General features: G+C 38.3%; 4 protein-coding genes across 8 annotated transcripts; all 4 read left to right on the top strand.

The window, feature by feature from the left end:
- The first annotated feature begins 5 nt into the window (after positions 1-5).
- LOC110061776 (phospholipase A2-like) lies at positions 6-4,973 on the top strand. Of its 3 annotated transcripts, XM_089298364.1 has the most exons (6): positions 6-340; positions 549-696; positions 921-1,033; positions 3,694-3,841; positions 4,308-4,420; positions 4,744-4,973. In XM_089298364.1, exons 2-6 carry the CDS (start codon positions 596-598, stop codon positions 4,878-4,880), a joined length of 612 nt encoding a protein of 203 aa, XP_089154490.1. In that variant the 5' UTR covers positions 6-340; positions 549-595; the 3' UTR covers positions 4,881-4,973. The 3 variants fall into 3 exon arrangements, with proteins under 3 accessions (XP_089154490.1, XP_020624284.2, XP_089154486.1); XM_020768625.2 differs by lacking the exon at positions 921-1,033 and having other exon boundaries at positions 34-340; XM_089298360.1 differs by lacking the exon at positions 6-340 and having other exon boundaries at positions 386-696.
- A 2,111-nt stretch (positions 4,974-7,084) lies between these two features.
- LOC110061810 (phospholipase A2 A2-actitoxin-Cgg2a-like) lies at positions 7,085-19,917 on the top strand. Of its 3 annotated transcripts, none has more exons than XM_089298344.1 (5): positions 7,085-7,223; positions 8,044-8,083; positions 8,569-8,713; positions 9,749-9,867; positions 19,669-19,917. In XM_089298344.1, exons 1-5 carry the CDS (start codon positions 7,152-7,154, stop codon positions 19,812-19,814), a joined length of 522 nt encoding a protein of 173 aa, XP_089154470.1. In that variant the 5' UTR covers positions 7,085-7,151; the 3' UTR covers positions 19,815-19,917. The 3 variants fall into 3 exon arrangements, with proteins under 3 accessions (XP_089154470.1, XP_089154475.1, XP_089154468.1); XM_089298349.1 differs by lacking the exon at positions 19,669-19,917 and adding an exon at positions 11,621-11,869 and having other exon boundaries at positions 7,091-7,223; positions 8,572-8,713; XM_089298342.1 differs by lacking the exon at positions 19,669-19,917 and adding an exon at positions 11,621-11,869 and having other exon boundaries at positions 7,091-7,223.
- Positions 13,209-15,504, top strand: LOC149118568 (trypsin-2-like). Its single transcript, XM_089298335.1, has 4 exons — positions 13,209-13,302; positions 13,778-13,964; positions 14,523-14,787; positions 15,142-15,504. The coding sequence occupies exons 1-4, from the start codon at positions 13,254-13,256 to the stop codon at positions 15,412-15,414; spliced, it is 774 nt and encodes a 257-aa protein (XP_089154461.1). The 5' UTR covers positions 13,209-13,253; the 3' UTR covers positions 15,415-15,504.
- A 1,348-nt stretch (positions 19,918-21,265) lies between the features above and the next one.
- On the top strand, positions 21,266-23,553 carry LOC110061736 (trypsin-2-like). Its single transcript, XM_089298328.1, has 4 exons — positions 21,266-21,354; positions 21,830-22,016; positions 22,572-22,836; positions 23,191-23,553. Exons 1-4 carry the CDS (start codon positions 21,306-21,308, stop codon positions 23,461-23,463), a joined length of 774 nt encoding a protein of 257 aa, XP_089154454.1. The 5' UTR covers positions 21,266-21,305; the 3' UTR covers positions 23,464-23,553.

Here is a 23,553-nt window from a genome sequence, read left to right as displayed (position 1 = left end):
GTTTTGTAGTTTAAGCTCGAAATTGCCTCGCATCCACGTTGGATTATACATTGTAGTGCAAATGAGAAAAATTAATCGTGGAAAGGACGCTATTGTTTCATTTCATGAACAGAAATGCATGTCAAGTAAAAATATACACACCTAGCTTTTATGAAAGGGAGTGATTCCAGTCCTTTCTTAAAAAGGTTATTGGAATATACTTTTACGGGTGAAAAAAGCCTCTCGGAATTAAATATAATTAAAATTACTATATGTTAATGAAGATTCCTTTTAGTGAACGAACGAACACGAAGTTGTTGCTTCTTTTTGTTTTGTTCTTGGAGTGGGAAAACCAGCAATCGTAAGTATATATATTTTTTTTTATCTGGGAAGACGAATTAAGTCATATCCTCCGTACTCCTTATGTTTCTGGACTCACGTGTAAAGAACTGCACCAAATTTCGCTGAACAGTAGAGATAGATGTATATCGATACTGTTAGCATTGTTTGGTTGCAAGACGGAATCTACTAACTTGTTATATCCTCGTTTTTTCTGATGTATTACACAGGCAGGTTCCAGACACCATCGAAAAGAAATGTAGCCCAGTTTGGTGCTATGGTCTTGTGTGAAACTAAGAGAAATCCGCTTGAATATAACGGCTATGGTTGCTGGAGAGGATTTGGAGGAAAAGGGACGCCTGTGGACGAGATTGATCGGTAATCAAAGAACATTAGTTTAAACGTTAATATTTATATCTTAAAAAAAAAACTGTTTAAGGTTGGTAACCCTTCGCGTGATGGGAATGAAATGATACTTAACAGGAATTTTCGATGCATGCTAGTCGCAGCTCTGATCGTGAGGTAGAAAAAAAAGCAAACCTAAAGCATTTTGACTGAATAATTACGGTACATCCCGTTAATGTTTTCCTGTTTGTTCGTAGATGTTGTTATGTCCACGACCAATGTTATAGTAAGATATCAAAGAAAAAGATTTGTCCCTTCAAAGAAGCAGTGTATACTACTGTCTACATTGTAAAAGGTTGCTCGCGTCGTGGTAAGTCATACTAGCAGCGGGTGAAACTAGGATCTTTTTGTTCATTATGTTCTTAAAAACAACGACAGAAAACCACTTGATCTGTCTGCTGCGGCTTTCTACTGCAAACAAACTTAAGTTCGCCAGTAATCGTCAAGTAGAGGCTAGGAATTCCTGAAAAAGGACTGTTGTTAGTGATTAACATTTCGATACCTGAGCGTTAGTCTTCCTAGATTCAAAAGAAAAGTCGTTCGTCAGTTGATTCTGTTAAAATTTTCTCCGTTGCAGTGCTTTTGTTTACTATTTTTTCTAATATTTTTGTCCATGCTACTCTCCCACAGCTGAGAGATCCATCATTGGGAACTCTCGTTGTCAGAAGAAACTGTGTGAATATGCATACAGTTCTTTGTTTAACTAAACAATAACCAAAGCAATAGAACTCCTTTGAGACTTATCCGCTTTCAATAACTATAAAATTCTCATTCTTTTATGACTTAAATAATTTTTCGGTTTTTAGGTCTAAAACACGGCGGAAAAACGAGACGATTTCTTAAAGAACTTTTAGGTTAGAAACACGAAAAAACGAAAGCGAAATATCATTTTTTGGCTCATTTATCGTATTTTTAAATTGAGCGCAGGCTTAAAACTGCTTTGAAAATAGCGAATTAGGTCCATACGCCAGTTAAAAATGCTTTAAAAATAGCGATTTAGGCCTGAGTAAAGGCGGCTTGCAGTTACTTATAAAATGTTGTTAAAGTCAGCGAGTATTTTGATTCTGTAAATTAAAGACAATCCAGTGCAACAAACCACTTCCTTACCTCAGTTGTGTGGTGTCGTATTTACTTGCGAGAAGCCGTAGCCTCGGCCATTACGCTTTCATTTGCTACGGTGTATTTTGTTTCTTTCAACGCTGAGGGAACACGAACAGTCATCTAGCGATGAAATTCCTGAAGTTCGTTGTATCCATCCTTCTCGAACCCATGTTACAGAAAAAGCGAGCAGGTTCGATGTTCGCTGTATCAGTATCGACTATATTTCTTTCGTGAACAGCTGATATAAATTAAAGGAAGGCACCTCCACTTGCACAGTACGAGGACAAACAGTCAAAGACGTCGTAGCCTTTAACTGAGGTAGAGCATTCAACAATCGAGAAGAAGATTACGGAGACGTTTTTACAGCGGTGAAAAGGGCTTTGACGTAAACGATAGTGTAAGCCTACTCTTGTAGAATCGGGTCAGTTTTCAAGTGAACGCGACCAAGAAGAAACGAAACCCACCAGGGACCCAGTTGATTAAAAATCCAATGCATGTTTTCGTGCAGCGTAAAACATGCTTAAACAGAAGAATAAGTGATTGTGATGTAAAGTTTTCGGAACGTTAACGAGTCAAGTAAAATAAAAATGATTTTTTGAGCCACGTAGTGTAGTGTTGTAGAAGAGAGACTGGTAAGCGAGAGGTATGCGAAAGGTAAGGGGTTCGAGACCAGCATGAGTACAAAGAAAAAACGAAAAAAAAAATTCGTAAGGACCCTGGGTAGTATGGCGGAGAAAAAGAGAGAAGAATGGAGTTTAGCCAAGAAGAGAATCGGCAAAAAGACAGCGCACAATGAAATCCTCTTTTATTCATACAGCAAGTAGTAATTATCGGCCATGTATATATTCAATGCCTTAGGGAGTTGCTTTTGCCTTCAAATACAATAGAGTACATACATAATTAATCATTCTGCATACATAATAAATGTATAGGGTAGCCTGCGAAAATAGCCGTCCTTCTTCGCTCCCCGCCCGAGTGGCGTTTCGCCGGGAGCGAAGAAGGACGGCTGTTTTCGTAGGCTATGTATGGGGCTATATGGAAAAATTTCCCTCTTTTCCCTAAACGTGTGTCACAAATATTTCTCTGTTTATATTTATAATACTAACTAATGTAAACCCTGTAAACAGTGCACAATAAAGAAGTCGAAGTTGATGTTAAAGTTTTCAGAAGATTAAACTTTCAGATTAACACTGAATTATCTGGCACACTCGTCACTTGATCGCGGTCTTCTGGAACTGACAAAACTACGGGTGCGAATTGCTTCATTTCATGCGACACACACAGAAATACGTGTCAAGTCAATATATGAACACACCTGGCATAAATTAAAGGAAGTGGTTTCTAGACCTTACCTAAGAGAGTTTATTGCAATAACTGGAATCGCAGTAACTGTTTGTTCAATATGCATGAAAGTGTCGTTGTCTTTGTTTATTACCGATGAGAAAAGAAGCACCAGATCTAGAATATAGCTTATACTAGCGGCCAGTTTGACTCTCAATTTAACTCACAATCCTCTCGAAATTGAATGTAATGAATATAATCCAAATTACTACATGTGGATAAAGATTCCTTCTAATGAAAGAACGAGCACGACGTAGCCTTTTTTGGTCTTAGAGTGGAGATAGCCACCAAACTTTACGTTTGTTTGTTTTTTTTTTGGGGGGGAGGGGGTAACGACTGGTATAAGATATGTCAAGTCGTTCACCTCTTCTGTACTCCTTTTGTTAGCGGACTCACTTGTGTAGAATTACAGAATCACAATAAATTTCGCTAAAAAAAATTAAAGGTATCTTGATACTGTCAACATATCTGGCTGCAATATGGAATTTACTGACTGGTTATATCCCCTTTTTGTGATATATTACGCAGGCAGGTTCCAGAAGCCGATGAAAAGAAATTTAGGCCAGTTTGGTGCTATGGTCTTGTGTGAAACCAAAAGAAATCCGCTTCATTATATCGGCTATGGCTGCTGGTGTGGATTTGGAGGAAAAGGAACGCCTGTGGACGAGATTGATCAGTAACTAAAGCACATTATGTCAAACGTTAATTTTTATATATTTCTAAAGAACTGGGTCAAGTTATTCGAAAGCTGGTTAGCGCTAACCCAGGATTAAAAGTTGAGCAAAGTATTAATTAATTTTCTTTTATAAATATGTATTTCACTTCTTTTGTGTTGTGTAGTTTGAGATTACTCAAACCTCACCGAGAAGTTGCAAAACTGAAGTAATTAATCTCGCTAATCCTGAGTTAAAAGATTAGTTACCATTCGAATGGTGGGAATAAATGATAACAAATAGGTATTTTCGATTCGATGCTTGTTATTCGCAGTCCCTTACCTTGATAGTAAGGTAGAAATGCAGTAAATCGAAAACACTTTGACTAATCATGGTGCATTCTTTGCTTCTAATTTCCGGATAGCGGGAAAATAAAGTATTTCATCATCGTTTCTACAATACCGTTAATGTTTTCCTGTTTGTTCGTAGATGTTGTTATATACATGACCGATGTTATGATAACATAACAGAGAAAGGCACTTGCCCCTTCGAAATAGGAGTTTACGCTAATGTCTACAAGAGAAAAGACTGCACTCGTTGTGGTAAGTCATACTAACATGAGGATGAACCTTAAACTAGGATATTTTGGCAGTTCATCATGGCCTTAAAAATAACGGTTGAAAGCTAGCTACTTGATCTGTTTGCCGTGGCTTTCTACTGTGAACAAACTTAAGTTCGCAAGTAATCGTGCGGCAGAGGTTAGGAATTCCTAAACAAGGACTGCTGTTAGTGATTAACATTTCGATAACCGAGCGCTAGTCATCCTAGGGTCAACTGGAAAGTTGTTCGTCAGTCGATGGTTTTAAGCCTGTTCCGTTGCAGTTTTGTTTATTATTTTCCCTAATCTTGTGCTTCTCTCCAATAGCTGAGATATCTATCTTTGGGAACTCTCGTTGTGAGAAGGAGCTGTGTGAATGTGACGCAGCGGCAGCACGATGCTTCAAGAAGTACGACTCCAAGTTCCAAGATCGATACAAGAACTACGATAAATCATCATGCTAGACACAAAGAAATACAGTGATATATGTTGTTGACAAAAATAAAAGATGATTGTTCTGGAAGATCAAATAAAATAATCATTTGGGATTGCACGGATCAAGATTTGGTTAGATATTGTGGTAAAGCACTTTTCTTTAGTGTTAGAGGAGATAGATATGTTAAATTTCCAATGACTTTCTCATCTTGTCATCGATTATCCCTTTTGCAAGTCAAATAAATGAACAGGGGCTTACCTGTTTATGGATCCACGACCGAACTCAAAATGTATCAAGTATACTAGACCCAGTTGTAAGCTAACAAACTTTACTGTATTGCCAGGGGAGGTTCGACAGGAATCCCAAGGTACACTGCGGAGTCTCAATTCTGTGATGAAAATTTGTTTCGCTTTTTCGTGAAAACTGTTTGGATCTTCCTGCAAAACTCATGGCAGCTTCTTCATTAATTCGCTTGTGACATCATCATACAAGCGTTTTCAATTTCTCTATTTTTTCGTGGCGTACCTGTAAACTAGCTTTTTAGCTAAGCGTATCGACCACGTTAAATATATTGATTGATTGATTGATTGAATTAACTGTTTCGCATCAAACTCGTTTTTAACGTGGTTGCGCCACTATGATGAACATTTTATTTCTTTTTCATTGCTTCCGGGATAGCATTGTCATTACTTCTTATATCTATGCGTTGGAAAGCTCGCCAATGTCAGTTGTTTTCTTTCATTTCTACGACGGAACGCTTCTAAGCACGATAAAATAAGCTCAGCTACTCTTTTCACTCTCTTTCGCCATATTTGGTCTCACTCAGGCATAATAATAGGAACAGAAATCTAGTTACAAATGCATGCGTGAGATTGACTAATTTATGACAAACGGAGTCGAGAAGAGTGGATTCAGGTTATGAAGAAATAACTGGGCTGAATTTGAAATTAAAACAGAAAACCTTTGTCCGTATAATTTGTTGAAATATGTTATTTTCCATCTTATTGCGCTATTACATCAACCTTTCTTCGAACAAGCGATTGACAATTCGGAAGGCTTTTTCACAGTTTGTGAGAACTGATACAAAATGGCTTGCTAGAGAGTGGCGTCTGTATTAATCCAGTGATAGTAAGTAAAAAGAGTCTGTATGTCACTATTTTCTTCTATACTCGCTATGAGGATTGTGCACACTGCTATGCTGTTTGAACAGTATCAACTGTGACCTTTTTGGTGTAATCTTTTGAAATGATTAGTGACAAAAAATTGTGGGTTTTTTGCTACTGCGTAAACGCGGTGTGGCAGTACAGTTAGAATGCGGAATATCGAGAATAAGCATAACTCAAAAAAACAATTATAATGAAGAGTTGGGTAAGTTCTGTTTTAAGTCCTTTCGTGGAAAAAGACGTCGTGGCTACAAGTTTGGAAAAACGACAGCCAGTGGCCCTGTTTAAAGCAGAAATAATGAACGTTTTGCTTTCCTTATTTTAGGGTATTTTGCTTTCAACCATTGGGGAAGATCAAAAATTTATTATTTAAATATCAGAGACGTAATCTGCAATCTCGGTATCAACCTTCAAACAGCACATTTCCAAGTTTGATTAGCTTTAAATGGGTGTCAATATAAAAACTGCCTGGCAAATACTTTTCAATCTTATTTACTCAGCTGAAATGGTAAAATCTTGTTAATTATTCAGTTTGAACTTACTCTTCATATATACATGTTCTTATTACTATTATTGTCAGGAACTTTTAACATGAGCCTTTGGCTCGAGAGATTGCCCAAGCACTCCCCGTGTTATTGACATTAAATAAATTACTTACGTAGTTACTTACTTACTTGCTTACTTACTTGATATACATTGCCAACCTTAAGACTGATCAACGCTTGTTAGTTTCCAAGGTCATTCTTTTTGGTCTAAGCAGCTGCGTCAATGTTACGTCATTGAATAATTAAAGTGGATCTACCCACTTTCAAAAATTCCATTTATACATTCTCTTAGGCAACTTAACGTTTTCTCGGTATTATTTTGCCTCTGGTAGAAAGCTGTTTGGAGATCGCGCCATAAATATCAACAGGAAACTATTTTCACTATTAGTCAAGAAAGAAAAAAAAGGTCAAAAATGTACCGTCAGTGTGAATTCGAACATAGATTGACTTGTCGGGATTTTCAAAAGGTTATTGATTACTTTTTATAATAAATTGCTCAAACAAAAATTCTTTACAAATGAACCACGAACCACGCTGTTGTGATAATCGTGATTAATTCGCTATAGTCGTTGGTGTCGATTACCACTGAAAATGCTTGTGAGATTAATCATTATTGTGTTGGCGCTAATCAAGGGTGGAGACTCTTCTACTTCAGAAGGAAAGGTACAGAAATGCATATATATAAACAGAAGCATATCACATCGTCGAGGTGATATGCTTCTGATATATATCACTACTATTTTAGATATTCCATGCTTTGTATGCTATATAATATGTTAACAAATCGCGAAACAAAATCTGGTATATTCTAAATGAAACCGCAGTGACCTTATGCGTCCCACGGCGCAAGGAGACGGTTGATAGTGAGCTATCATTAATCCCTTTCGCATTCTAAGTCACGGGAATAGAAAAGGACCGATCAAGAGTGTATAAGGACAAGACAAGATCAAAGATTACTCAACGACCATGAGTTATGCAAGTAGATATAGGAAAAATCGTGTGCTTGAATTGCCGCAGAAGGGTTTAAAGATACGAGAGATCATTGCAGTGCGGTGTGCGCGAATTAGGCAGTTGCCGAAAAAGGTAATGATGATGCAAGATATCTCATGTCTAAATCTTTTTCCTACAGTTTAGTTATATGTTATTTCATAGTCGCTCTTTTGTAGGGCTAAAGAATGCAACATTTAATGACACGAACAGTTCTGCATTTTGTCCTGCATCTATTATTTCATACACGTTATATCTGAGGCGTGTCACCTTGAATTAAACGAATAAAAAAAAAACAAATGAAATGGCGAATTTAGGACGGATATTAGATTTAACATAAGATTTCAAGACAGAATCATAAGAGAAACGCTGAATTACTATTATGGAAATTAGGATTTTGGCCTTGTCCGTTTCTACCGTATATGATAATTGTAAATTTAACTGCATTTTCTATTTGCCGTTTTCTTTCGGAACACCACAATACTTTGAACATCAGGAAGCTTTTAGTGCCATATACGCCGACCGTGATGAACAAGGTATGATATGCACATTTATAACTGAATATATAATCTAGACAAATCGTATAAACTTCATGAAATAACATGACTATTAAAATGTCCGTAATTTCAGAGAACGGCATGCCAAACCCCTTTTTATTTCCTTTCTTCGTGAGACCATAACCTATCATCACGTGATGCATCATGATGTCACAAAAGAGGTGCACTATCATACATTATGATTTACAGATTCTAAACTTTCTGGAAAGCATCCTTCGTACTGTTTTGTGTCATCTGTTCGAAACATTGACAACTTTCAATTAAGCCGTAATCGCTGGTTCTTAAAATACCCAAAAAAGTGATTTTAATGGTACAAATTCAGAACAGGATTTCCTTCCTACACATTTTTAATATACCTTTTTTTCAATTCAGCAGCAATCTTTCCTGAGTTGTTACCGAATAGACGTACTCTAGAAAGTTATTTATGGCTTGGTCATCATACGCTCTTGTAAAATGTTTATTAGCAGGCAGACCACTTTCGAAACGAAATTCACTCCAGTTTGGTGCCATGATTTGGTGTAAAGTTGGAAGAAACCCGCTAGACTACAATGGATACGGCTGCTGGTGTGGAGTAGGAGGAAAAGGAGAGCCTGTGGACGAAATTGATCGGTAACTTAAGCCTCTACATGTTCACATTTTCTGTAGAGTATAATGTATGGGAAATGTATACCTGCACATACGACAGGGTGCATTGTCAGAGCTAAGCGTTTTTTTTAAACTTAATTTACGGTACTTATATTCTTTGGGTGGGTGACTAGATAAGCTAGGCACGTGGATAAGATCTGTGTTTCCAAAAGTATCCGAAATTAAAGGGACCTTAAGATTTAATGCCACCCAGGCTCTGGTCCTGTGGAAGACTAGTTTTGTTTGTCAGAATATTGGCTATTACATCTACCCTAGTATATTTCTGTAGTACCAGCTTTGCTTTTCCGACAGAGGCATCTTACTCCGCAAAGCTCTAATTTAGCAAAAATTATTGGGTAGTCGATAGAATAGGAGCAGTCTCTTTCTTATCGATATCCCTGATGTTTTTCTGCATAACGAATAAATTTCTGCTCGTGCGCACATTGAGGAAAGAGCTGAGGACAACTAGTAGAAGCGAAAACAGTACTGCATGCTTTGGAATGCCTCTGTTATTGTAGCTGTCAAGACAATTGGCCATTTCCGAGTTGCATTTTGCCTCCTTGTCAAAACGAATCTAAGTGCTAAACCGTTCATATGTAAACGAGTTGAGCGTACGGGTTCGTTTTCATGCAAATCAAACTCATTTCCGTAAGACCCGTTTTGAAACAGAGGCACAAGGAAACTCGGAAATGGCCTATTGGTTGAATAGTGCAAAAAAGATAGGTTCTTATACAAAGAAGTTCCTTCACGAGATACCTTATTTTGAGCTCATGAATAATCGGTATTTCCAGGAGCATTTTACCTTGGCAGAAACCTCAGCTGTAAAATTAGTTTTACTTAGCAAGTGGTGATATGTCGAGCTCAAATTTTAAAAGAGCGATTGACTCTATGGAAAAAAACACGAGGATGACTTATGGTTTCATACGCCCCCCCCCCCCCCCCTCCCCTACTATACCCTCACGAATCTAGATCCAAAGCAATTCTTATCAAAGGAATGGTTTCCCGCCTTTGCTGTTGTAGGTGTTGTCTTATCCACGACAAGTGTTATGACGACATCATAGCCAAAAACACTTGCAACACAAAAGTAGACGCAGCATTGCTCATAATTACGTACATAAGAGATGGCTGTACGGGTTGTGGTAAGTGGTTCACGCTTATACTTTGCTCAATGTTTACCAAACCTGATTTAAAACTTGAAGCACTATGGTAGAGAAAATAATTTTTGAAGGTTGTTACCGCAAACTTCAAAAACGGGGCAGGGGGTGGGGGTAGGTGGTACCGGGGTAGCCTACTTTGGCTTAAAACTACATATTTCTAGAAAATGTCACGACTTTACTCTGAAACTTATCTAACTTATATTTGGTAATTTGGTATAACATGTCATTGTGCCCGTAACATGATATTCCCAGGGCATCCTTTTTTTTAACAGGCATTTCGGTTTTATTAATACACTTTAAACGCTCTAAGTTTCATTATCATTGCTTAAATATTACAGAGAAGTAGGGTGCGGGGAGGAGTTGGGCGGGGGGGGGGGGGATTCCGCAAGATTGCATTACTCATTACTCATGCTAAACTAAACAGAATGATTAAGCTCGGTGGTGAGTAAAGCCTTTTAGATATCATGATGATTTTGAGGACAGTATAGCCTCTTAGAATTGAGAGACATTCAATATGGACCCAGAAATATGTACCGATATTAGGCCCTATTCTAATTCTCGGTTGTCGAACTACAATGAGCGACAAAAGTAGTTGAGACAGTTTTATAAAACGCCGATTTTCGATGGTAACCTCTTATTCTATTTTATTCCCCCCCCCCCCCCCCTCCCCCTCAACCTCTCCCCAATTCAATTTTGTGTAGGCGCTGTGGTCCGTCTTGGAAATGGAAAAAATCAACATTGTTTGCGGGCGAGGGGTTTGGGAGAAAATGTTTCCAAGACGTTCGAAAATCGACTTTTACTTCGACGTGTCTCAACAATTTTTTCGCTCATTGTAGCTTGCAGTAGAGGCTCATGCGGGGGAACATCACTAAAAAGAGGTGAATTTCGTTTGCATTCGAAAAGACCCCACGTATTAGCCTTAGTTGCAAAGGCGCCAAATATCGTGCAATTGAAAATTACCCTTAATTGACTGATGTAGAAATGAAAGCAAAGTGAATGCATTTGTTTAATTATTTGGTTTGTGGGGACGTTTGCTTGTTTTGGTTCCGTTGTTGTGGTGGGTTTCTACAATGCAGGACTCTTTAAACAGTGTTGACGGGTGGGAAACTCGTCCTACAAGTTATGGATTGAAAATCGTTTCTTAGTACCGCTTAGGAAGTTCAAAGTCACATTTCTTCGTTAGAATCGACGTAAATCATTAACATACGTAGGATAATCTTTGTTTACAATATTTGCCTCATTAGCACGAGCGATACAGTTTTTGATGGAGCTACAAGAACATTAGTTCTGAATTTTGAAAGGGTATAGCACGATTAACTGTCCCAGAGAATTTAAGCCCGATGTATCGAATATATTTTTTTTTGTGCGACGCGGGTTTAAAAATTGAGAATTTTACAAGGACTATGGGAACTCATACGCGCTTTTGCCACCCTAAAATATTTTGCAGTTTTTGAAAGCCAATTTCTCCTCGAATATTACACCCAAAGAGCCATATATTTCACCAATTACTAAGTTTCATAAGCTCTTTAAATTTTTGTACTCAGTTTGTGTCTAGCATGATGCCTTCTTTGTACCGAGTAGCATGTTAATGAGGAAAAATGTCAACAATGACGTCAGCAAATATTCTCCTTAAGCTAGGAAAATAGCTGTTACTGCCACTTTTTGTCAAATACATGCTGGTTCTCATGATGTAGCTTGTGAGCAGGCACTCATTGTTGCTCTTTCTCGTTTACAGCGAAAAAGTCATCATGGTGGTTCTCCGGGAACTCGTCTTGCCAGAAGGCGCTGTGTGAATGCGATGGGGCGGCAGCACGATGCTACCAAAAGTACGAGTCCCAATTCCAAAATCGATACAAAAACCATGATCAATCATCCTGTTAGAAAGTGATGACAACAGTAATGCCCGAGAAATGTAGTAATGTAGATTGTTTGGAATACAACAAGATAAATGACTGGAGGGACATTAAATGAAATTTTAATTCAATGTGGTGTTTTGAGAGAGTATATTGCTGTAGGGGAACTTAGTTCATTAATCTCGTGCAAAAACATCTGATTTAGTTTTAGAAGACATAACAACGGTCGAGGAAGTTTCGGCCTTTCATCCATCACTTGGTCCCTTCCTCCTCTTTCTCTGCTCGTTGTGCCAATGTAAGAGCAAATTGATGTCGAATTTCCCATCACAAAAATCACCTTGTTTGAAAGAGGAGGCAACACAGCATTGTGGATTGACCATTTGCTTATACTGGACAAGGATATGAGCAGATGGCATATAAAATGTAAAAGGCTTATTCCAAATATAATAAATATCTCGCTTTTCCTCAAAAAAGGTAAAAAGGAAAAGAAATATCCTGTGTCTGTCTACCAAAGCAAACAAGATGTTGAAATATAATTTTCCTGTGCAAATTTCGGCCTATACAAAGAAACGTATCCTCCTTTCAACAAGTGATTGACGTCAGGTTTTGGACGCCTTATTGATGGACCTATATTACAATTTTTTGTAAATTTATTATCGAGTGGAAAACCGGCTGAACAATGTTCTTTATTGACAGAAAGTAGTATTCTCACCCGGCAATGTCCCGCGTAAAATGCGAGATGTAATTTAGTACGAACCACAGATGGACAGGTGGAGAGTTTTATGCTAAGATTACGGTTTACGTCGTGTCTGGACAGCGAATGAAGTGGGAAAGGGGGAGGAGGGTTTTTTTTTAAAACGGCCTTCAATCCCAATTTTTGACTTTTTCAATCAGGTGAACAGACATACTATTTGTATACTTTGACATGCGATTTAGAAGTGGAAACTTTTAAAATCCTGGATGGGGATTACTGGCCGGAATTTTTTTAATTATCTAAAAGCACGACAACAAAACAAAAATACAACAAGAAGCTAGAAGCTTGTTCAGACTGTCGTTAACAGATAACTTGAAGGAGAAATGCAAACCATTTTTACAAAACTTTCGCCATGTCTTAATGAATTCAGTCAATCATTCTGATGAAAGAGCAAACACAATCTAACTGGTGCAGTTTCTGCGCAATTTCTACGGACAAATGTTTGCATCAGCCTTTATTCAGAACTCGTTTTTTACACAAAGTGCATAGTTCCAATAGTCATGGTCAATATTTGATGCATGGTGTTATATAAAAATTCCATTTGTATGTACATTTGAATTTTATGGATCTCTTATTTTTACCATCTTGTTTACCGACACCTGCTTTTGAAATAATGGTTTGTTTATTCTCAGTAGGGACGTTGTTGATTACCTTTACTCAGGTGTTTGTCTGCAGGAGCGTAGATTTTGTACTAGCTTGCTATAAACGGTTCAGCTTCTTTAAAGCTTGAACATTCTTCGCCAAACGTCCAAAGTACGAAGATGGTGTTTGTTGGGTTAATTTTATTCCTTGGACTTTTCTCATTCATAGGTGAGCAAAGTTGTTAGAATTACGCTTCCTCTGAGCTTGTTGAATAGTAGTTTAGAGTTAAGAGATTAAGGCTTTGGCCTTTTAGAACAGTTTTGCCTAGAGCTGAATTTGCCGTTAAATTTTTACTGGACCTTAACTGCACAACTCAAAGGTACCATAGAAATTTACATCGTAATGTAAAATCCTTTGAACAAAAAGATATGATATTCTCAGAGGTTCACTTTAAAAATATCAATTCAAGGCTTTTATATGAGTTACTAGACACCCATGATGAATAAAACAAGTGAAAATTACTTCACGGTACACAACAAAACATGCATCTTATCGGTAGCAGGAATCTTTTTTTTATTCTTTATTTATCTCCAGTTATATAAATTTGTCGTGTGATGTATCTCAAACAGCACTCAAATCTTGACACATGCAATGTAAAGCCATAAACCAATATATCGATGATAAATCGTCTTTCCTTTCCAAGATGGGTGTGGCGTTCGTCCCCGCTCTCGAATTGTTGGTGGATATCAAGCCGCCCCTAATTCGTGGCCATGGCAAGCCATGCTCATGACCAGAGGACCATTTTGTGGTGGCTCAATATTGAGTCCAACATGGGTTGTGACAGCAGCTCATTGCGTGGAGAATATTAATGAACGCGATTTCAAAGTGAGGTAAGAACGTCGGGTCGTATATTTTTAAAACTGAAATAGTCGACGAAAAGAGTGGAGATTAACTTCTACATTGATTTGAAGACGCTGCATGATCACAATATAAGTTTGCGGAAAGCTAACCAGAGACCTTTTCCAAAACGATTTCCACGGCAACCACCACCATCACCACCACCACCATAGCAACAATTTAATTTCACGAGTTGGTAGAAAAATCAAACAGATCGCTTTACAAAAGAGGATCTAATTACTAGGGTCTGGTAATAGGGCACTCTGAATTTCTTAAAAGAGCTAACCCAGGTCGGCTGTCCATTTACTATTACGATTAATAAACAATCAACCTGGTTAATGAATTATAAGTAACTATTTAATGAAAAGAAACATAAGATAGATCTAATGGGAATACATTATTGTGAGCAGTAAACGATTTTCGTAAAACTCGGAGAGCTCATTGTACGTATTAACACTAGTTTAAAATTAAAGACGTAGCTCGTACTGAATGAAAAAAAAAAAAAAAATGGAGAGTCTTATTTTTTAAAGTAACTAAATGTCGTTACTTAGGCTTGGAGCACACCACAGGACCTATAAGACTAACAAAGTACAAGACTTCAATGTACGACGAATCTACCGCCACCCTAGCTACCACAGCCCTGTCCGGTATGCTCATGACATTGCCTTGCTGCGACTGGACCGACCAGCCCAAATTAACGGTGCGGTGCAACCAGTGTGCCTACCAAATAAAGGCGACCAACAGGGACGACAATGCACAGTAACAGGGTGGGGTCGACTTAAACATCTTGGTGCTTCTCCAGACTACCTCATGCAGGTAAGGAAAAAAAGAAATTATTAACATGGCTCTTAAATTGCGTTTGAGTTCCTCTTTTACTCGATATTTGATCAGCTTGCAACTCCTTCGCAATGTAAGTTTTTTTTTCTCGTTGTGTTTTGTTTTCCCTCAGAAAATCTCGCTGTAAAAGACTAAATTTCTGCTATTTTATCTCCGATAAGCCATAACAACTAGCATCACAAGCGATTCTTTCTTAACATATGAACAAATTAGGGAGATAAAATATTTTTGTATCATACACTCTAGAATCGATTAATTAGCAAGTTTTGCGGCCTTGTATGGATGAATTCTTGTTCTGAAAGGTAGTAAATCCTGTTAAAAACTTGTTTCCAGGTTAGCGTACCTATCGTACCGTACAGTACATGTAAGAAAACCTATCCAGGAAGGACCCACAAGAGCATGATGTGTGCAGGTCTGATTGCCGGTGGCAAGGACGCGTGCCAGGGTGACAGCGGAGGGCCATATGTGTGTAAAAACAGGAATGGCAGATGGTACTTGGAGGGCGTCGTCAGCTGGGGTGATGGATGTGCCTGGGCGAATAAGCTGGGAGTGTATGCCGATGTCCGTTATCTAAGGGACTGGATAGAGCGAGTAACGGGAATATAAAGGAAGGCCCGGCCCAGCTGTAACTATGTCTTCACATAGTTAACTATGTAATGAATCATAGAATAAAATAGCTCGGTGGTGGGCCTATTACTAGTGTTTCCTGTTGTTTGTATTTAGTTTAGTCTTTTTACAGTCAGCGACAAAAGTAACCCCTGGTCTCTCCAATGCACATAGGATAACAAAATAAAACTGACTAATCACAAGCCTATAAAATAAGTATAGTAAATCTTGTTTCAAACGGGACTTTTCTGAGGTTAAAATGTTTCGGAAAAACTATTAATTAGAAGCCGTTTCAATGAAATATTTTGCTTCAAACCGCTACGTAGGTTGTTAATTTTGACATTCTTTGTTTTGTTTTATTCTATTTTATTTTATTTTTTTAGTTTCCGGGAAGACTTTGCCTATTATTATTTTTTTCCATTTCCGCGGCAAAAACCCGCTAAACCTGATAGTTGCTAATGGCTCACGCACTAGTTTTTCCAAATAAGGTCAAACACCGGTACAAAGGTTGGAGATTCTAGGAACCAATCAGAACGCTAGTAATGCATCATCTGAGGATCAGAATTTTTAATTAAAATAATTTGATGTAAGCTAAAAAGTGGCGGTATCGGACAAATAAAGGGCAAAGGAAAAAAAGATATTTAGGCGAAAGAAATGAACCTGATATAATGGCTTTGGGTTAGGAAAACATTAGAGGATCTTTTAGGGAAATTTGGGAACTTTTATTCTGTTTTCGAAAAATTCAGAATTTTGTCATAAATGGCGCTAAAATGAAATCTGGTCAGTTTTTATAGAATCTCGCAAAATACTATTAAAATACTGCAAACGGAAATCATGAGCCAGTCTAGGAACTATATTTGTAGTCTCCTGAAAAAAGGTTTTTCACTGAAACATCAAGTTACCCATGAGATGTTGTTTAATATTAACACCTGCACTGCAGCGAGGAAGTAGTAAGCCAGCGTGAGCGCGCATTGTTGAGTTACATCAGGTACTTGTTTATATAAACGTGAAAGAATTTATCAGAACTCAATTTGGCGCGTTGGGCTTCCCTCGATTTTGGTTTCAAATTCCCAAGCTGTTATATAGATAAATGATTCACGCATCAAGTGATAACGTCATACAGTAAAAGTTTTTATCATATTTTCAAGAAATTGCACGTTTGGACAGGTCAGCAATATCCACGGCTCGGCTGTTTATTGTAACTCGAGATAGCACAAAGCCTACATCACGCGCGTGCAATACTGATTTATTATGCACACATAGTAAACCTGGAGGAAATGTCAAAGTTACCTCTCGTTTTGCATTATTTTTAAAATATATTCCATTTGGCCGTGCGCTGCGCCTCTTTTCCGATAGTGAATAGATGACGTCCAAATTCCAAATGGTACCTTGTTTTGACACATCCCCACGAGGAGAGGGACGCACATGCAAATAAAGTATTTTTCTTTTATAAAATGAAGTAAATCTGTTAACTGCTGAACGTAAGATAAAATAACGATTAAAAGTAGGGCATGTTTTCAAACGGATTTTCAAACAACTACCATTGTAACAACGTAATTGACTAATTTTTAATTATTTTTTTTTCCAAGCATACATTTTTAAGCTAGCCTAAAATCGGGTAGTCCATTGAATGGGAGCACTCTCTTTCTTATCTCTGATGTTTTTCTGCATAATGAATAAATTTCTGCTCGTGCGCACATTGAAGAAACAGCTGAGGACAACTAGTAGAAGCGAAAACAGCACTGCATGCTTTGGAATGCCTCTGTTGTTGTAGCTGTCAAGACAATAGGCCATTCCGAGTTGCCTTTTGCCTCCTTGTCAAAACGAATCTACGTGCTAAACCGTTCATATGAAAACGAGTTGAGCGTACAGGATCGTTTTCATGCAAATCAAATTCATTTCTGTAAAACCCGTTTTGCAACAGAGGCACAAGGAAACTCGGAAATGGCCCCTTGGCTGAATAGTGCGAAAAAGATAGGTTCTTATACAAAGAAGTTCCTTCACGAGATACCTTATTTTGAGCTCATGAATAATCGGTATTTCCAGGAGCATTTTACCTTGGCAGAAACCTCAGCTGTAAAATTAGTTTTACTTAGCAAGTGGTGATATGTCGAGCTCAAATTTTAAAAGAGCGATTGACTCTATGGAAAAAGATACGAGGATGACTCATGGTTTCATACGCCCCCCCCCCCCCCCCCCCTCCTCTACTATACCCTCATGAGTCTAGATCCAAAGCTATCCAAAGCAATTCTTATCAAAGGAATGGTTTCGCGTCTTTGCTGTTGTAGGTGTTGTCTTATCCACGACAAGTGTTATGACGACATCATAGCCAAAAACACTTGCAACGCAAAAGTAGAGGCAGCATTGCTTATAATTACGTACATAAGAGATGGCATTTCGGTTTTATTAATACACTTTAAACGCTCTAAGTTTCATTATCATTGCTTAAATATTACAGAGGGGTAGGGTGCAGGGAGGTGGGGGAGGGAGGAAATTCCGTAAGATTGCATTACTCATTACTCCTGCTAAACTAAACAGCATGATTAAGCTCGGTGGTGAGTAAAGCCTTTTAGATATCATGATGATTTTGAGGACAGTATGGCTTCTTAGAATTGAGAGACATTCAATATGGACCCAGAAATATGTGCCGATATTAGGCCCTATTCTAATTCTCGGTTGTCGATCTACAATGATTGACAAAAGTAGTTGAGACACTTTTATAAAATGCCGATTTTCGATGGTAACCTCTTATTCTATTTTGCCCCCACCACCCCTCCCCATCAACCTCTCCCCAATTCAATTTTGTGTAGGCGCTGTGGTCCGTCTGGGAAATGGAAAAATCAACATTGTTTACGGGCGAGGGGTTTGGGAGAAAATGTTTCGAAGACGTTCGAAAATCGACTTTTACTTCGACGTGTCTCAACAATTTTTTCGCTCATTGTAGCTTGCAGTAGAGGCTCGTGTGGGGGAACATCACTAAAAAGCGGTGAATTTCGTTTGCATTCGAAAAGACCTCACGCATTAGCCTTAGTTGCAAAGGCGCCAAATATCGTGCAATTGAAAATTACCCTTAGGCCCAGTTCAGACGCCGAACTTTCCATGAGCCGAACCAAATACATTGAATTAAGTACATGAAAAGTTCGGCGTTTGAATCAATTAGGAACGGCTATTTGAATTTGGAACGGGCCAGCTGTTCTTCCCGCCTAGCTCAGCCGGGAATTTCGGCTTTGGAACGGCTTTGATTCAGACGTCGAAATTTTCATGAGCCGAACCTACTGCCTAAATCATTATAACATACTGTACAAGCGGTTTTCACTTTGCCTGAAAATCGCTGACATTTCGATGTGATTTGGTTTAAACTAAATAAAGTTCGGCGAATTAAGTTCGACTTCTGAATCAACAGGTGTAATTTTGATAATTTGGGTCGGTCCAAATTCGAATTAAGTTCGGCTCATGAAAAGTTCGGCGTCTGAACTGGGCCTTAATTGACTGATGTAGAAATGAAAGCAAAGTGAATGCATTTGTTTTATCATTTGATTCGTGGGGACGTTTGCTTGTTTTGGTTCCGTTGTTGTGGTGGGTTTCTACAATGCAGGACTCTTTAAACAGTGCTGACGGGTGGGAAAGTCGTCCTACAAGTTATGGATTGAAAATCGTTTCTTAGTACCGCTTAGGAAGTTCAAAGTCACATTTCTTCGTTAGAATCGATGTAAATCATTAACATACCTAGGATAATCTTTGTTTACAATATTTGCCTCATTAGCACGAGCGATACAGTTTTTGATGGAGCTACAAGAACATTAGTTCTGAATTTTGAAAGGGTATAGCACGATTAACTGTCCCAGAGAATTTAAGCCCGATGTATCGAATATATTTTTTTTTGTGCGACGCGGGTTTAAAAATTGAGAATTTTACAAGGACTATGGGAACTCATACGCGCTTTTGCCACCCTAAAATATTTTGCAGTTTTTGAAAGCCAATTTCTCCTCGAATATTACACCCAAAGAGCCATATATTTCACCAATTACTAAGTTTCATAAGCTCTTTAAATTTTTGTACTCAGTTTGTGTCTAGCATGATGCCTTCTTTGTACCGAGTAGCATGTTAATGAGGAAAAATGTCAACAATGACGTCAGCAAATATTCTCCTTAAGCTAGGAAAATAGCTGTTACTGCCACTCTTTGTCAAATACATGCTGGTTCTCATGATGTAGCTTGTGAGCAGGCACTCATTGTTGCTCTTTCTCGTTTACAGCGAAAAAGTCATCATGGTGGTTCTTCGGGAACTCGTCTTGCCAGAAGGCGCTGTGTGAATGCGATGGGGCGGCAGCACGATGCTACCAAAAGTACGAGTCCCAATTCCAAAATCGATACAAAAACCATGATCAATCATCCTGTTAGAAAGTGATGACAACAGTAATGCCCGAGAAATGTAGTAATGTAGATTGTTTGGAATACAACAAGATAAATGACTGGAGGGACATTAAACGAAATTTTAATTCAATGTGGTGTTTTGAGAGAATATATTGCTGTGGGGGAACTTAGTTCATTAATCTCGTGCAAAAACATCTGATTTAGTTTTAGAAGACATAACAACGGTCGAGGAAGTTTCGCCTTTTCATCCATCACTTGGTCCCTTCCTCCTCTTTCTCCTCTCGTTGTGCCAATGTAAGAGCAAATTGATGTCAAATTTCCCATCACAAAAACCACCTTGTTTGAAAGAGGAGGCAACACAGCATTGTGGATTGACCATTTGCTTATACTGGACAAGGATATGAGCAGATGGCATATAAAATGTAAAAGGCTTATTCCAAATATGATAAATATCTCGCTTTTCCTCAAAAAAGGTAAAAAGGGAAAGAAATATCCTGTGTCTGTCTACCAAAGCAAACAAGATGTTGAAATATCATTTTCCTGTGCAAATTTCGTCCTATACAAAGAAAATTATCCTCGATCCTTTCAACAAGTGATTGACGTCAGGTTTTGGACGCCTTATTGATGGACCTATATTACAATTTTTTGTAAATTTATTATCGAGTGGAAAACCGGCTGAACAATGTTCTTTATTGACAGAAAGTAGTATTCTCACCCGGCAATGTCCCGCGTAAAATGCGAGATGTAATTTAGTACGAACCACAGATGGACAGGTGGAGAGTTTTATGCTAAGATTACGGTTTACGTCGTGTCTGGACAGCGAATGAAGTGGGAAAGGGGGAGGAGGGTTTTTTTTTAAAACGGCCTTCAATCCCAATTTTTGACTTTTTCAATCAGGTGAACAGACATACTATTTGTATACTTTGACATGCGATTTAGAAGTGGAAACTTTTAAAATCCTGGATGGGGATTACTGGCCGGAATTTTTTTAATTATCTAAAAGCACGACAACAAAACAAAAATACAACAAGAAGCTAGAAGCTTGTTCAGACTGTCGTTAACAGATAACTTGAAGGAGAAATGCAAACCATTTTTACAAAACTTTCGCCATGTCTTAATGAATTCAGTCAATCATTCTGATGAAAGAGCAAACACAATTTAACTGGTGCAGTTTCTGCGCAATTTCTACGGACAAATGTTTGCATCAGCCTTTATTCAGAACTCGGTTTTTACAGAAACTGAATAGTTCCAATAGTCATGGTCAATATTTGATGCATGGTGTTATATAAAAATTCCATTTGCATGCACATTTGAATTTTATGGATCTCTTGTTTTTACCATCTTGTTTACCGACACCTGCTTTTGAAATAATGGTTTGTTTATTCTCAGTAGGGACGTTGTTGATTACCTTTACTCAGGTGTTTGTCTGCAGGAGCGTAGATTTTGTACTAGCTTGCTATAAACGGTTCAGCTTCTTTAAAGCTTGAACATTCTTCACCAAACGTCCAAAGTACGAAGATGGTGTTTGTTGGGTTAATTTTATTCCTTGGACTTTTCTCATTCATAGGTGAGCAAAGATGTTAGAATTACGCTTCCTCTGAGCTTGTTGAATAGTAGTTTAGAGTTAAGAGATTAAGGCTTTGGCCTTTTAGAACAGTTTTGCCTAGAGCTGAATTTGCCGTTAAATTTTTACTGGACCTTAACTGCACAACTCAAAGGTACCATAGAAATTTACATCGTAATATAAAATCCTTTGAACAAAAAGATATGATATTCTCAGAGGTTCACTTTAAAAATATCAATTCAAGGCTTTTATATGAGTTACTAGACACCCATGATGAATAAAACAAGTGAAAATTACTTCACGGTACACAACAAGACATGCATCTTATCGGTAGCAGGAATCATTTTTTTATCCTTTATTTATGTCGAGTTATATAAATTTGTCGTGTGATGTATCTCAAACAGCACTTAAATCTTGACACATGCAATGTAATGCCATAAACCAATATATCGATGACAAATCGTCTTTCATTTCCAAGATGGGTGTGGCGTTCGTCCCCGCTCTCGAATTGTTGGTGGATATCAAGCCGCCCCTAATTCGTGGCCATGGCAAGCCATGCTCATGACCAGAGGACCATTTTGTGGTGGCTCATTATTGAGTCCAACATGGGTTGTGACAGCAGCTCATTGCGTGGAGAATATTAATGAACGCGATTTCAAAGTGAGGTAAGAACGTCGGGTCGTATATTTTTAAAACTGAAATAGTCGACGAAAAGAGTGGAGATTAACTTCTACATTGATTTGAAGACGCTGCATGATCATAATATAAGTTTGCGGAAAGCTAACCAGAGACCTTTTCCAAAACGATGTCTACGGCAACCACCACCATCGCCACCACCACCATAGCAACAATTTACTTTCACGAGTTGGTAGAAAAATCAAACAGATCGCTTTACAAAAGAGGATCTAATTACTAGGGTCTGGTAATAGGGCACTCTGAATTTCTTAAAAGAGCTAACCCAGGTCGGCTGTCCATTTACTATTACGATTAATAGACAACCAACCTGGTTAATGAATTATAAGTAACTATTTAATGAAAAGAAACATAAGATAGATCTAATGGGAATACATTATTGTGAGCAGTAAACGATTTTCGTAAAACTCGGAGAGCTCATTGTACGTATTAACACTAGTTTAAAATTAAAGACGTAGCTCGTACTGAATGAAAAAAAAAAAAATGGAGAGTCTTATTTTTTAAAGTAACTAAATGTCGTTACTTAGGCTTGGAGCACACCACAGGACCTATAAGACTAACAAAGTACAAGACTTCAATGTACGACGAATCTACCGCCACCCTAGCTACCACAGCCCTGTCCGGTATGCTCATGACATTGCCTTGCTGCGACTGGACCGACCAGCCCAAATTAACGGTGCGGTGCAACCAGTGTGCCTACCAAATAAAGGCGACCAACAGGGACGACAATGCACAGTAACAGGGTGGGGTCGACTTAAACATCTTGGTGCTTCTCCAGACTACCTCATGCAGGTAAGGAAAAAAAGAAATTATTAACATGGCTCTTAAATTGCGTTTGAGTTCCTCTTTTACTCGATATTTGATCAGCTTGCAACTCCTTCGCAATGTAAGTTTTTTTTTCTCGTTGTGTTTTGTTTTCCCTCAGAAAATCTCGCTGTAAAAGACTAAATTTCTGCTATTTTATCTCCGATAAGCCATAACAACTAGCATCACAAGCGATTCTTTCTTAACATATGAACAAATTAGGGAGATAAAATATTTTTGTATCATACACTCTAGAATCGATTAATTAGCAAGTTTTGCGGCCTTGTATGGATGAATTCTTGTTCTGAAAGGTAGTAAATCCTGTTAAAAACTTGTTTCCAGGTTAGCGTACCTATCGTACCGTACAGTACATGTCAGAAAACCTATCCAGGAAGGACCCACAAGAGCATGATGTGTGCAGGTCTGATTGCCGGTGGCAAGGACGCGTGCCAGGGTGACAGCGGAGGGCCATATGTGTGTAAAAACAGGAATGGCAGATGGTACTTGGAGGGGGTCGTCAGCTGGGGTGATGGATGTGCCTGGGCGAATAAGCTGGGAGTGTATGCCAATGTCCGTTATCTAAGGGACTGGATAGAGCGAGTAACGGGGATATAAAGGAAGGCCCGGCCCAGCTGTAACTATGTCTTCACATAGTTAACTATGTAATGAATCATAGAATAAAATAGCTCAGTGTTGGGCCTATTA

Source organism: Orbicella faveolata, unplaced genomic scaffold, assembly GCF_042242905.1.
Source record: "Orbicella faveolata isolate gen_17 unplaced genomic scaffold, um_ofav_v1 contig_1, whole genome shotgun sequence".
Lineage (NCBI taxonomy): Eukaryota > Metazoa > Cnidaria > Anthozoa > Scleractinia > Merulinidae > Orbicella > Orbicella faveolata.
The sequence above is the reverse complement of the archived record's forward strand: the minus strand, read 5'-3'. Positions and strand labels throughout refer to the sequence as shown.